Source organism: Malaclemys terrapin, chromosome 11 (genome assembly GCF_027887155.1).
Source record: "Malaclemys terrapin pileata isolate rMalTer1 chromosome 11, rMalTer1.hap1, whole genome shotgun sequence".
In the NCBI taxonomy this organism is placed as follows: Eukaryota; Metazoa; Chordata; order Testudines; family Emydidae; genus Malaclemys; species Malaclemys terrapin.
Genome location: NC_071515.1, coordinates 28314219 through 28329667, shown reverse-complemented (window position 1 = coordinate 28329667; position 15449 = coordinate 28314219). Strand labels below are relative to the sequence as shown.

At 39.5% G+C, this 15449-nt stretch overlaps 1 protein-coding gene across 4 annotated transcripts in view; it reads left to right on the top strand.

Moving 5' to 3' along the window:
• MYO1B (myosin IB) overlaps positions 1-15449 on the top strand; it is a 193449-nt gene that overhangs the window by 137821 nt on the left and 40179 nt on the right. For all 4 annotated transcript variants that reach the window (XM_054043748.1, XM_054043750.1, XM_054043751.1 and 1 more), the window contains exons 14-19: positions 6351-6455; positions 7607-7669; positions 9456-9656; positions 12295-12521; positions 13648-13848; positions 15315-15408. In XM_054043748.1, coding sequence (XP_053899723.1) covers positions 6351-6455; positions 7607-7669; positions 9456-9656; positions 12295-12521; positions 13648-13848; positions 15315-15408 — 891 coding nt within the window. The remainder of the gene's footprint in view (positions 1-6350; positions 6456-7606; positions 7670-9455; positions 9657-12294; positions 12522-13647; positions 13849-15314; positions 15409-15449) is intronic.

The window sequence follows — 15449 nt, the reverse complement described above, 5'->3', positions numbered from 1 at the left end:
CGCTTTGAAATTTCGAGTGTAGCCACGGCCTAAGAAAGTAGTCTGTATTGTCTTCAACAGGAGTACAAAGCTTGTCTTGTTTCGCCCTTCTGCTGTTGCTTCTAGCTTAACCCTATCTTCATAGTGTTGGTAGAAATCATATGTGCAGTTATTTTTACATCTACATTTTCATGGTGAGTTGCCATGGTATACCTGAGATACTCCTGCAAATCCTATCTAAACCTATAAATGTCTTTCCTGCTTTTACTATTTTGACAACCATTTTCAGTTTAGCCATTCCAAGGCATTTCTGCCTGAGGCCACTCTATGAACTTTGCTTCAATTAACTCTTTTTGGTAAAAATCTCATTCTTTTGTGTCTTGTCTGTGGTATCTACTCAAGCCAATATCCTTTTAGGTCAGGAATATGCATCTGTATTATTTCTGATAATTTTATGTGTTGCATGGCTAGAACTTAACATAAAATAAATCAAACTATTAAACATAAACAACTTTTCTTTAGATTGAAACCCTTATTCATGACCCTGAAGGACTTGGATTAGACATGTGTTGTACTCACTATTGTTAGCAGTTAATTTTGCTTTATATTCTAAAGCAGGGGTCGGCAACCTTTCAGAAGTTGTGTGCTGAGTCTTTATTTATTCACTCTAATTTAAGGTTTTGCGTGCCAGTAATACATTTTAACGTTTTTAGAAGGTCTCTTTCTATAAGTCTATAATATATAACTAAACTATTGTTGTATGTAATGTAAATAAGGTTTTTACAATGTTTAAGAAGCTTCATTTAAAATTAAATTAAAATGCAGAGCCCCCCCGGACCGGTGGCCAGGACCCGGGCAGTGAGAGTGCCACTGAAAATCAGCTCGCGTGCCACCTTTGACACGCATGCCATAGGTTCCCCTACCCCTGTTCTAAAGCAAAGGGAATGGACCATGAAGAGGTAGCACACTGACATGGGTGTAAGAAAAATAATTGCCTAATTTACCCACAGGCAGCATGTTTCTGCATCAGAGAGGCAGACGTTAGCCCCATAGCTCTTATATTCCAAGAATTTACTGTATAAAGATGTCTCCATTTGACAGACTTTGATGCCCAATAGTTTGACACTTAGTAAACAAAGAAAAATGTGTGTGATCAAGAGATTAAGAGTGAGTATGTGAAACCAGGCATGGATTTGGTCATGTTGAATCAGTACAGAATCACAGGACTAGTCTGACTACATTTTCAGGTTGCCATTCACTGTCACAACTAATTAAAGATTGAGAGAATGAGCTGTTGGTTGTTGACCATCTGCATCTGTAGATTTGGATGTATGTTTGTATCTATCCCAGGTGACGTTTCATTTGCTAGCATCTTTCATTTGACTTAAGAGACTGAGAATGTTCTTTACCCCGGTGAAGGTCTGCAGGGGCTTCCTGGGTGCAGCTAGTATAGTATTGCTGTAAAATGCAATGATTAAATAGACGTTTCCAGCATTAAAAGAACAGACTACATCATGGAAAAGAAGCATTACTGGTAAAGCTTGGAAAGTGCAAGGCTTCTGACCATTGAGATTTTTTTTACAATATTTGAAATTCAACAACTTTTATAGAGAAACTTTGAATCTAAAGACATTGTTCCTTTCCCCCTTATTTGTGATCCCTAATCATTGTTAAAGCACTTACTGTCTCTACAGCTATATGTTCAGAAAAAGCAACAAATATTGCATGATCCTAGGAAGTATATTTTAAGCCCACTTTCCCTAGTGGAGTTTGGTGGGCCACAGTCTTTAGCTTGATGGTAATCAGTAGTTAAGAAAAAACAACAACAACAAAAACAACAAAAAAACAACCAACCAAAGCCTCAGTGAAAAGCATTATAAAATATACAGTATCGTGTTTATTTCATGGCAACATGATTGGCCAATAGGCTTCTAAGCATATCTAAATTGGGAAAACATACGTTATTCAAGGACTTTTGTTGTATTACTGAATTATATAAATATACTATAGACTGATACATTGATAAGTTAATGTGATAGCTTGATAGTAGCTGTTTTTCAATTAAGTATTTGACTGTAGTTCAGGGCCGCCCGGGGGGGAGGGGCAAGTGGGGCAATTTGTCCTAGGCCCGGGGCCCCGGAGGGGCCCCCACAAGAGTTTTTCGGGGCCCCTGGAGCAGGGTCCTTCACTCGCTCTGGGGGCCCCGGAAAACTCTTGCGGGGCCCAGGCCCCCGGAGCTGCTTCTGCTCCGGGTCTTCGGTGGCAATTCGGCGGTGGGGGGTCCTTCCGCCCCGGGACTCGCCGCCGAAGTGCCGGGTCTTCGGTGATGGGGGCCCCCTGCTGCCGAAGACCCCATGCCCCCTGAATCCTCTGGGCGGCCCTGCTGTAGTTGGGTTTTTTTGGGTAGAATTTCAGACAGCTGTGAAAAGAAATGTAAGTCTTTCCTAAGTATAACTTAGTTTAACTTAAAAAACAAACAAACAAACAAAAAAAAACTTAATGTATGTCCGTAGTTGCAGTTATCCTGTATTAATAGTCACTTGTGGAAGTTCAAGTACACTGTCTCTTGTATCCTTTATTATAATTAAATTTTGGCCATTGACTCAGTCGTACGTGCAAATGCCAATAATAATAAAGATGTCCTGCTTAAATTGAGTGCTATAGTGACAAATTCCAGTATATTGATGGTTTTAAATAGAATTTAATTTTCTATTTTAGGTGATTTGTGAAGGAAAGAAATATTTAGATTTTGGGTTTTGCTTTTCTTTAACAAACCATCAATATGCTGGATTTTTAAAAAAGCAAATCTAAAAACTGTCTCAATGTGTGAATAATAATAAACATTTTATATATGTAACATGCACACACTTTTAGTCTGTAGAATTTAGTACTAATCACTATTCCGTATGGAGATACTTATATTGAGGATTACGGAATACAGTTTTGTAAACTTAAAGTCCTATCTTTGTCCTTGTAAAAGGACAAAAATAATCCCTAAGGAAGAACATTCTTTTGGTGGTGCATAGGGTTATCGGACTTCAGGATATGGTCTGTATCTCACCACTGTTTTGGCAAAGGAGATGCATCAGTTTGACTCTGTTCTCCTCAAAGGCATCACTCTTGATATATTTAATTTATCTACATATGTTAAACTTTTACCCCTTCTTCCTTGAAAGTGTTGTAGCTCCTTCCCCTGTAACAAGGTTTATCTATTAATAGTCATAGGGTCCTATATGTGACTGTCCAAGTCAAATGCTGTTCACTGACCAGAAAGAAGTGCAACATGGGAGAACTCCTGTTTTAGGTCACATTGCCAAGTAACTAAAATAACTATGCATGCATCTCTACATAGGTAACATTTAACATTTATACTGCATTTTACATCTTCAGTGTGATGTACAAACATGGATCTGTATCAAGCTATGGATATGTAAACTAAAAGATGCCACTGTACTACTGTGTTTATATCTGTCAGCACTCATTCTGTGTAGCTTTGTATACTGTAGTGCTGCGGAAATTGTATAAGGACTGATTGCAGTTTATGTAATTTGTCTTTTTGCAACAGAATGCAGTAAGTATGACTTGTTTGCAGTGCAGTTTTGATGTATGCTACGTTTTGAACCTTCTCTTCTAGAGCTATGAAAAATTTCCAAACCCTGATCTGTAATTAAGCTTTGAGGGAGGGTCAGGGTCTGAAGGGGCTGCAGAAAATTTTTGGATATGTCTACATAGCAACTCGACACCCCTGGCTGGCCTGTGCCAGCCGACTCGAACTCGCAAGGCTCAGCCTGTAGGGCTGTTTCATTGTTGTGTAAATTTCCGGGCTCGGGCTGGAGTCCAGGCTGTAGGACCCTGTGAGGTGGGTGGGAGGGTCCCAGAGTTAGCCCAAGCCGGGAAGTCTACACAGCAATAAAACAGCCCCACAGCCATAAGCCCTGCAAGCTGGAGTTGGCAGGAATTGGCCAGCTGCAAGTGTCTAGTTGCTATGTAGACATAGCCTTAGAGATCAGCTTTGATTTTGCTTTAGCTTAAACCCAAGTTGATATGGGTTTAATGACTTCAGCTTTTCCTAATCTGCTGGAGTGTGTTCTTAATCATGGTTTTAGTACTGTTGCAGCTAGTTGATTAAACCGATGTTTAAAAAATTGCAGTTTTTTTTTATTATCAAGAAATTTGTCAGTGTAACTTCAGCTTCATAGGTACTGTGCAGCAGATTTGTGATGGGTGTAACTTCATGGTTTAGTTTGTTACACAAATATCAGTCCTCCAGAATAACCAAAGACACAGCTATATTAGCTAGTAAAAAAAGTAACATGTTGGAATGTCTTTTTAATTAAGAAGGAAAGAACAGTAGTAAGAACTAAAACTACTTTTACATAACTGTAAGTAAAATCGCTCTAATAGATATGCATATTCGAAGTGTTAATGAGTTATGAACACTTACTAAGGAGAAAATAGAGCCTAGAAAGTTTCTTTTTGTTAATAAACACATTTTAAGCATGTATCAGAAAATGTGTAACTGGACACTGGTTGCCTTGATTTAAGATAATTGAAATAAAGATATTAGCTAAATCCTGGCCCCTTGGAATTCAATGGCAGTTATACCAATGACTTCAATGGGGCTGCAATTTCATCCATAGTATTTAGGAACTTGTCCCAATGATAGCTTCTCAGAGTCTGAAATGTATTATTTTGGAAGTGTACTGTGGTGATATCCAAAATATGACATTCCGTAGTTTGATTTGCCCCCCACGGCCTCTGAGTGGCCACACGCCCTGCTAGTCAGAATCCATAGGGAAATGTAATATTTCATTTACTATGGATCTTATAACAGTACTGATAATACACTTGTTTTACTTTTATATCTGCGCTCTCAAGCAATACTGGTTAATCAATGAATGAAAGGGCATATCAGTTAAAAAAAAAAACATAATGTTAGAGAGTAGACTGACATCTATATTTTGCTGTGCAGGGTAAAGGGGTTTCGTGGTTTTATGTTGCAGAGCCTGGAGAAACTTCCCTTTAGGTGCTCCCAATGTGTCACGTGCTAGGAGTGGGTTGTTCAGGGGGAAGTCTTCTCTACATGGTCTCTTTGCTCTGGCACAGTGGTGAGCTGGAGCTGGTTCGCACCGGTTCGCAAGAACCAGCTGTTAAATTTAGAAGTCGGTGTAGAACCGGTTGCTAAAGGGGTCGCCCAGCTTCCCCATGGGGCAATTTAAAGGGTCTGGGGCTCCCAGCAGGGGCTGGAGCCCCAGGCCCTTTAAATTGCCACCAGAGCCCTACTGCTGGAGCCCTGGGGTAGGGCCGTGGGGCTCTAGGAACTGTTTAAAAAGTCCGGGGCTCCTGCTGCTTCTACCATCCCGGCCCCTTAAATAGCCACCAGAGCCACGGTACTACTCCAGGGCTCCGGGGGCTATTTAAAGGACCAGGGTGGTAGAAGCAGGGGAGCTGCGGCCCTTTAAATAGCTCCCAGAGCCCAGGGGTAGCAGGGGGCTCCAGGAGCTATTTAAAGGGCTGGGGCTGCCTCTGCTGCCCCGGTCCTTTAAATAGCCACCAGAGCCCCGCCGCTTCCCCGGGACTCAGGCAGCTATTTAAAGGGCCGGAGCCCTGGAGTAGTAGCGCAGCTCTGGTGGCTATTTAAAGGGCTGGGGTGGTAGAAGCAGGGGAGCCCCAGCCCTTTAAATAGCCCCCGGAGCCCCGGGCTGCTGCTGCTGCCCCAGTGGCGAAGGGGGGGAGGAGAAACTTGTGGGTTCTGAGGGGGGCAGTCGGGAGCAGGACATGGGTTGGGGTCGGGTGGGTGGGAGACAGGCACATGGGGCTTGTAATGTACTCACCAGGCAGTTCCCTACCGGGTCTTCGGCGGCACTCTGGCGGCGGGACCTTCACTCACTCCGGGTGAAGGACCTGCCCCCGAAATGCCACTGAAAACCCAGAGCGAGTGAAGGACATTTCCCCCCCCCCCCCCCCCCCCCCCGCCACCGAAGTGTTGCCAAGGACCTGATAGGGAACCGGTTCTTAGGATTTTGGGAGCTCATCACTGCTCTGGCATCATGGGAAATTGCCACATCATATTATAATAACCCCATATTAACATCCCACCGTGAGGAAATGATGAGGAAACACCATAAATCAAACTTGTAGTTTGTAGTCCCTCTTAGTGGGGAAAATCACATGAGAAGATTTGACCCTAAATTTTGAAATTGTAATCCATTTTTAACAATGTATATATGGAAATGCCACCTTTAAAACCAGAAAGAGTAGCCAGTAAAGCTGCTTGTAGACTAAAGTCCTTTGCTGTAACTTACTCCAACTGAATTCCACAGCATGATACATGCAACAAATGAACAGAAATGTGTTGATTTGTTTTACAGGACAACAGCTTTGAGCAGTTCATTATTAACTATTGTAATGAGAAGCTGCAGCAAATCTTCATTGAACTCACTCTAAAAGAAGAGCAGGAGGAATACATACGAGAGGTAATGTTCAAATTCATTTATTTGTATGATCACTTCTTACCCACTTGCCAATATACACCTTTTCTGGGCACAGTACCCAGCGTTCTCTTTCTGAACCTGAGCCTGCCATGGAGAGTAGCTCTGTTTGTTGCCACATGCTGTCAGAATTCCCAGGGTAACTGCACCTCTGATCCCCGCTATAGGTCTCAAACCTCTGTTACCTTTCTCAGGGCAGAGTCCCATGACACATTCCCTTCCAGACTGGGGATTTAGGCTATGGTTCACTGTGATCACCTTAGCAGATCTGATGGTAGTTCAGCACTTGTGGCCCTGTCCTCTGAGAAATGACAGGGTTATACAGTGACCAACCACCCTTCATAAAGCAAAGTATTATTTATTCAGAGCAAAGGTGTTACAGAGAAAAATATACCTTAAAAAACAATAAACAGCTTATATGCAGGTCTGGCTTACCAACTGTTGTCCATCTTCATATTAGATGTTGCTCTAGAATACAAATTAAGTATGGAATTGAAATGCTTTTATTTTTACTTTATAAATTTGGCTATATCCCTCCGAGTCTGAAAACTCTCGTGGTTTTTTCTGTCATTCATTGTCATCTGGTGTAGGGCTATTATTCCATACTTGGAAGTTCTATAGTTGATTTTAATATGTTAATTTTTTCCAAATATCTGAATAACAGCCAGACTCAGTGGATTTTTCAGATGATCTCATCTAAATTTAAGCTTTTTTTTTTTTTTGCTCCTGAACAAAAATTAAGAACAGAAAAATCTTGGTCTTAGATTCTTGTACTGAAATTATGACTTATTTCCTTATAAACATTGTAAGTGTACACAAAGCATTACTGACCCAAGGCCTTGCAGTATAAAATTTTGGCTTGTTTCCAATTAAGTGCATGGGAAATTGACACAGATTGAAGAAGGGAATGGAAAGCAAGTCTGGAAACCATTCAAGGGCATTCATTTTGGCCAAATAATGTTAGTGGTAGATTGCATTTTTTAAATAAAATGTTAGGATCCAAAAATCTACATATATAGGGCTGACTTTTAAAAGGGCATTTTAATAAATAGGAATGCAATAAAAACATGCCAATAGAGAGAACTCCTGCAGTTATTTCTCTCAGTTCATATATTATATGCTTTTTGTTTTTATAGGATATTGAATGGACTCATATTGAATATTTCAACAATGCCATAATTTGTGACCTGATAGAAAATGTAAGTTGCAATTGCTACTTTCAAAGATTTTGCCTTTGTGAATTCTTCTTCTAAAATTTGAATTAAAATTTGAAAATTAAGATGTATAAAATAGAAATATCGTAACTGCATTGAATTAAAATTAGTTTGTAATGAGAGCTTTTTAGCGTATTGATTTCAGAAACAAGTGACCCTCTGATTTTGTATTAAATCACAGTTCACTTATTTTATTATACTAAAGATCTAACGTATTTCAAAAGTGTGGAATGGACAAAGATAGAGTTTATATGTCATTGCATTTTTTCTTATAGATGTGCAGCACTTAATGTATTCTTGTTATCTCACTAATATCAGTTTATTTCACATAATCAGTGTTTTGATGCAGTGCTGTTTTTATTAGAAGACATAATGAGCAACTGCCAGTCATGCTGTAAATAATGTTTTTTTTTAATGGTAACCAGGCAACTCAGTTATTGAGTTATTGTATGCTTCTGATACAGCTTGTACTTAATCACAGTAGTTCATGTTGATTTAACACATATTCTGTTTCATGTCATGCTAGTTCCTTAACAACAATGCAAACTGAAACATTGTTTAACCAATAGTACAAAATGCATGCTAGTTTTGCCCATAAATTGATTACCTTACCTCCTTTTGAGTGGAAGGCTATAGATTAGCTCTTATATAAACAAAATAGGAGAAAAAATGAAGTTAAATTTAGGTTAAAAGTTAAAAGCACAAGTCAGAAGACTCAAATCTCAAGAATGTGCATTCAGAAACCAAATGTGTGTTGGGGAGAAGGGGTGAGGAAAATGGAACCTGGGCAGATTTTGAGTTGCTGTGAAAAAGGGCCCATTTTCTAGGTCGCACACTTTAAATGTTAATTAAGATACTGTGAATGGTTAGTGCATCATCTTCAAAAGTTCATAAGTGTGAATGTGGAGATTGTATATTTTAGTCAAGTGAAATAAGTCACTGTACTGGGAGTAGTGGGGGCTGGCTGGGGTTCTATCCCTAGGTCTGTTGCTGACCTGTTATGTGACTTTGAACTCCATACTCCTTCTGTAAAATCAGGAGATACCTTTCTTTATGAAGTGCTTTGAACACTATATAGCAGCTTGTTAGTATTATCAATTAATTAAAAAACACTTTCAAACTGAGAGGTGTTCATAGTTGGCTTTTATAGGTCCTGCTCTGTCAGGGACAGCAGAGTTTTACTGCTCATGCTGAGGGTGAATTTAGATGCAAGAGCTGAATTAGTTCACAGTGAAGAATTAGATCTTAAATTTGAACTTGAGAAAATGTCATTTTGAAAAAAAAATCCATATGCAAAAACTTTTTTTTTCTTTGAGAGGAAACCTGTTTTTTTTCCCATTTGCTCAGGTGTCTTGAAAATGGTTCAACAAGTTTACTTCACAGTTTCAAAATAAAATTCATGTTTGAGCTGAGATCGAGCTCGCGAACTGTGTCTCCAAAAGAAGAATTTTGAGAAAGTTACAAATGGCTAAAAAGAGGGGTTCAGAATGGAATTTGCTCTTAATTAAAAAGCATCTGTAATGTGAAGGTTGGAAATTTGGAAGGCTAATTGCAAAGTTCTGACTTGTTAAATTAATGGGTCTGAACAGCAGCAGAAAATGCACTAATATGGCTGATCATTACTTCTGACTTCTGCATTTCTATGTATATTCTGATAAAGTAAAGTTCAATCTTAGTTACTGTTTGTATAAGGTAGCACAATTTTATTTATCTCCATAAAAAATAAAAACAATGCATTAAGGAAAGAAGGAAATTTGTTTTTAAACTACAGAATCAAACTGGAATTCTGGCTATGCTAGATGAAGAATGTCTGAGGCCGGGCACCGTTACTGACGACACCTTTTTAGAGAAACTGAACCAAGTCTGTGCCACTCATCAGCACTTTGAGAGTAGGATGAGCAAGTGTTCACGTTTCCTGAATGATACATCGCTGCCTCACAGTTGCTTCAGAATTCAGCATTATGCTGGCAAGGTACTGTACTGAAAGAACATCCCCATGGCTTGATGTGTGTTTTTTGCATGTGAGGCCAAACTGCATGTGCTCCAGGTTTGGGAAGTGAAACAATGATGTGTTCTTTTAAATACTAAATGAGGATACAATGAAGGAATGATGTGGAAGCTTGGAGTTGCCTCAGTCAAATGCAGAATATAAAATAAAATTACTTCTGTATTCTTGAATCTTCCTATTAATAAACTAGTGACAAGTTAATTATTTGACAGTGTATTTTAATTTTTGAGGATTCATCCTGCATTCATTGAGGTCAATGGCAAAACTCTTGTTGACTTAGGCCTTGTCTACACTGGGGGCGGGATCAGTCTAAGTTATTCAGCTTCAGCTACGTGAATAACGTAGCTGAAGTCAACGTACTTAGATCTACTTACCGCAGTGTCTTCACTGTAGTAGGTCGGCAGCTGACGCTCCCCCGTTGACTCCGCCTGCGCCTCTCACTCTGGTGGCGTACCGGAGCCGATGGGAGAGTGCTCGGCGGTTGATTGATCATGTCTAGACGTGATAAATCGACCCCTGCTGGATTGATTGCTGCCCGTCGATCCAGCCGGTAATGTAGACAAGCCCTCAATCACTGAAAGTGTATAGGTCGTGAAACCAAAAATGTCCTGTTTAGAGATGCAAACATTAACACACATTTGAAGGTGAAGTATTGTCTTGAAAATGGGTTTGCTATCACTAAAATGGCTCATACTCTGAGAAAGTGGAGTTCTTATAAATTTGAGGGAAGCTGACTTTATTTTGAAATCTTGTCTGTTTAGACAGATGGAAGATAAAGCACTACAGAGGGCTTGGAAATGTATTTTGCTTTTACTAAGATAAACAGCATGAATAAATATAGGCCTCACAGTTTGAAGTTTTTGATATTTTCTTTGCATATAACTTTTTTAAAAAAAATAAGAAATCATGATCTTTACATGAGCTAAGATAAGACAATCAGTGACAAAGTAGGCCACTGATCTGAACCTGAAAAATCGTTCATTTCAGTGCATGAGTGAAAGTTTGGACAGGTTTAAAAAAAAAATTCACCCATCATTGGTTAGAACAATGTATTGATTCTTTTTAACATTATTTTGACTTCTCACCAGTTTATGTATCACAAACTTGACATCACAGTTATATATCTTAGCCTGTGGCAGTAAAGTTGCTGGGAGCGGGGTTTCCCTGGACTGGCGTAATAGTTAGCCTAATGACATGTATATTTTGTGTTTGATGGTTATATTTTGTATTGAATTTTAATCTGCCCTGGACTACTATTTAAGGCGTTTTTATTTGTTTTTTAATTTAATTGTCAAAATTAAAATAAACTGATTGAAGAGAATTCTCGACACTCAGAATGGGATTAGGGCAGATAATCTGTCTGTACTAGCAGCCAATGAGTCCTCATTTGTTCTGACATTTACCAACTGAGTAGAACATTCAGTTGGTACGTACTATTTTGACATTGTTTTTCCATGCCCGGTTGAAGACAGTTTGATCTGGGCACACTGATTAACAAAAGGTGGTGACTTTTTTTACCTCAAAATATAATTAGTTAAGTTATTGTATATGTTTTTCAGTAGTAATGCCTGCCAATATTTTCTGTATCAATTACATTCAGAATTGCATTTTGTAAAGGAAAATGAAATGTTTCCAGTCACTTGATCCACTGTAAAATATGGTGACAACATTAATATTCATTAATATTTAGTTTTATTAAATGTACTATAGACATAAAAAATAAATGAAATAATGAAACTGAAGGCATCTGTGTTATCAAAGAGATCATGTGCCAAAACATTCAAGACTAAAAAAAGAAGGTAACCCAAAAAACTAGAGTATCTCCTATGGAGAGCTGGGTAAAGCTCTGCTGGAGGCCTCCCGTGTCTGCAATTGCAGCTCACATCTTCCTGTCCATGCATGTCATCAGGCTGTTTTCCATGTAAGAATTATTTTTAAAATGTCAGCCCCCTGGGGAGTACACAGGTAGCCAGTTCATATCAACTGAGATGTAGGAATTTTCTCGTGTAATTTTTAATATTACTTTGTAACTGGCTGTTTTACTTAAGTAAACTTATATAAATGTGGTTGGGATTGGTTGGCTATTTTGGAAAGGTTTTTTTGGTGTAGTGATTTAAAACAGTAAGAAATAATCACTGCATTTTTCCAAAGGAAGAAATTATTAATTTGGCTGGAGTGAGAGACTTCTTTGTGTGTTAATTGGGCAAGGAGGCTTATCAGTTTCCCAGGCTATCACTAAAGAGTATTATTTTCTGCTAAATATTTTGACTAGTGTTGGCTGAAAATTTACTATCTCTTTTTTTTTTTTTTTTTTTTGACAAAAAAGAAATCTTTATGGAAAATGTCCACATTGTTCAAAACATTTTAGGCTTTTGTTGAAAAGTCAAAAACCTCTAACAAAGTTGTGTGTTTGTTTTATAAACATTCAAAAAAATGTTGAGAGAAATTTCAGTGAAAATATTTTGGTTTTTTTTTGTTGTTGTTTGTTTTTTGGAAAATATCATATGGGTGTGGGGAGAGGAGGGATTTCCTGACCAGCTCTAATTCTGACCTATATTATATCCCAAAATATCAGTCAATGAGATTCTTCTATGTTGTTTAGGTTATGTACCAGGTAGAAGGATTTGTTGACAAGAATAATGATCTACTCTACCGTGACCTCTCCCAGGCTATGTGGAAGGCCAACCACTCCCTCATTAAAGCATTATTCCCAGAAGGTAACCCTGCCAAGATTAACCTAAAGAGGCCCCCAACAGCAGGTTCACAATTCAAGGCTTCTGTAGCTACTCTGATGAAGAACTTGCAGACAAAAAATCCAAACTATATTAGGTAAGTTATTCTTTGATAGCTTTTAAAAAATGATAATGGATATGTCTGCCTTTAACCAAATGTGATAGCAAAAAACCAGAGTAGTTCAAGCGATAATGAAACCTCTTTCTTGTAGCTCATTGATGTAAATTCAGTCCAGGTGAGCAGTGACTGAAAATTGTTACTTTCTCCTGCTTGTTCAATTGTCTATATGAAATGAGTTGGTGGTTTTAGTGCACTTCCCCAGATCCTCCACCAGAGCTGGCATTAACAGGACTCTTGGCATTCTTGGAGAGTTCACTGGATGAATTGGCCAAGAAATGCAACTGCTCCCTTACTCTTGTAGAGTCACGGGTGAGCACATTGGTAGGGGCAGTGTGAGGAAGCTTGCATTGGTGCTGCCCATGCCACATAATTGTTTGTGGATAAATAGGACTTCATTCTAACATCTTCCATAAGCAGGCCATTAAACAAAAGAGTGTAAAAGGAAAAAAAAAATAGAGAAACTAAATAAAATTATGGTCCTAATTTAGCAAAGTGCATAAGCACATGCTTAGGTTTTAAGAACTCAAATAGTGCTATTGATTTCAGTGGGGCTATTTATGTGCTTAAACTTCGTTACATGCTTAAGTGTTTTGCTGGGTCATAGCCTATCTGAATATCTCACTGGCTTGTAATTGTATATGCATTGAATTTGGTGTGTCAGCAATTCACGTGTACATAGTTAATATTTTAGAATGGCAAGTTTTGTTTCATTGTAAGTTTTTAGGAAATGAAATTTGAAAATGGGGTGCTATTCATATCCAATGCACTTAACTAAATGAAACATGAACTAATATCTGATCGTGGCTTGTAAAATTTAAATTATAACATAATAGCAACAGAGGGTCCTGTGACACCTTTAAGAATAACAGAAGTATTGGGAGCATAAGCTTTCGTGGGTAAGAACCTCACTTCTTCAGATGCAAGTAATGGAAATTTCCAGAGGCAGGTATAAATCAGTATGGAGATAATGAGGTTAGTTCAATCAGGGAGGGTAAGGTGCTCTGCTAGCAGTTGAGGTGTGAACACCAACATAATAGCTTTACATGTACAATACAATAAACAAGTATTCATACAAAATGCAGAATATTGTTTCAATTTCCAGATGCATCAAGCCCAATGACAAAAAAGCTGCACATATCTTCAATGAAGCTCTAGTGTGTCACCAGGTCCGGTACCTAGGTCTCCTAGAGAATGTCCGGGTTAGAAGGGCAGGCTACGCATTCAGACAGCCTTATGAGCTTTGTCTAGAAAGGTACAAGATGCTTTGTAAGCAGACCTGGCCCCATTGGAGAGGACCTGCTAGGTAAGAAAAACATTGGTATTCATATTCCTTCATAGCTCAGTGAATAAAATAATTGCTTTCCACATATATTCAAATTTTTAAATAAATCAGGAATTCTAAAATAAGATTAAATATTATCCCAGTGTGACTTGATTCTTTCTCACTGTTTCTGTTTCAAACTCTCATTCTTCTTTGAGTGTTTGCTTATGTCGATTCCATTCTGTGTGTGTGTGTGTGTGTGTGTGTGTGTGCGTGTGCGTGTGCGCGCTCACGTGCACAGTTGTCAGAGATTTTTGCCTTAGCGGTATCCGTAGGGTTGGCTGTGGTGCCCCCTTGAATGCCGTGCTCATGCGTCGGTATATCAGGCGCCACTGGCCCTACGCTCTCTCAGTTCCTTCTTACCGCCCATGGTGGTTAGTTGGAGTGCCTTTCCTGGCATAGCAAGGGCCAGCAGTTTTGTCTTTTCTGACTTCGAGCCTTAGGGCCTTGTAAATAGTTGTTTATAGTAGTTAGTGTTCAGTAGTTAAGTGTAGTTAGAAGTTAGAGTCCCATTGGAGACTTTGTTCCAGGTGGGGCATGCCCCGGTCTCCAGGGTTTAAGCTCTGCGCAGACTGTAACGTTCCTATGCCTGTAAATGACCCCCACAGCAGCTGCATCAAGTGCTTGGGGGAATCACATGTGAAGGACAAGTGTCGTATTTGTAGAACGGTGCCCAAAAAGAAAACTAGGAAGCATGGCTTCCCAGCCCCAGGCAAGAAAGGCCATGGGGCTTCGGGCAAAGGATCCAGTTCAGGCCGCCTGGCCACTCTGGAGCCACGCGGACGTGCCTTCCCAGTCCCCTTAAAGGACCCACCACCAACTCCTGGGAGCAGTAGGGGACCCAAACTTGTGGTGACACTTGACGCCTTCCCAAGTTCCCTCAGCGCTGAGAGAGCAGAGGTTTCCGCCTGCGCCGCCAGCACCATGTGTGCCACAGCAAGTGGCAAAGGCTCCCTACGAGGGCAAGCCAGCTACAAAGACCCCCCCAGAGGGCAGGGGAGCACCACTGATCCCCTGAGCCCTGTAGAGTAAACTGTTTACAGGTGCAGGTGTAGTATTTGACTGAAACACTTCAGTCAGTGCTATCTAAACCCCTGTATTATATTTCGAAATTCATGTGAGATCCTGTCTCATTTTCTTTTCAATGTAAAACCATTATTGCTGTCAAAACTAGGCCATTGCTGGCACTGTTTAATGGTAATTGTTCCCTTTGTACACAAATTGCTCCATACCCTTGCAAAATATGATTCTTGTGTCTATAGTTTAATAAAAAACATATGAGTAAAGGAGTTACATTTCCATTCTTCTCATGTCAAACACTAAGGATTTAAAACATCCTTAACATGCTGCCTATTAATTTGTATGCGTGTGTAAACTCTAAGTAGTCTGTATGTTTTGGTCTGAAAAGTTTTAAATATAGCTCGAAAAGCTCATTTTTTCTCTCTTAGGGCTGGTGTAGAGGTACTGTTCAATGAACTGGAAATCCCTGAGGAAGAATATTCCTTTGGAAGATCAAAGATATTCATCCGCAACCCAAGAACGGTGTGTGAACAAAACTTTTCCACTATAGAATCAAAGACGGT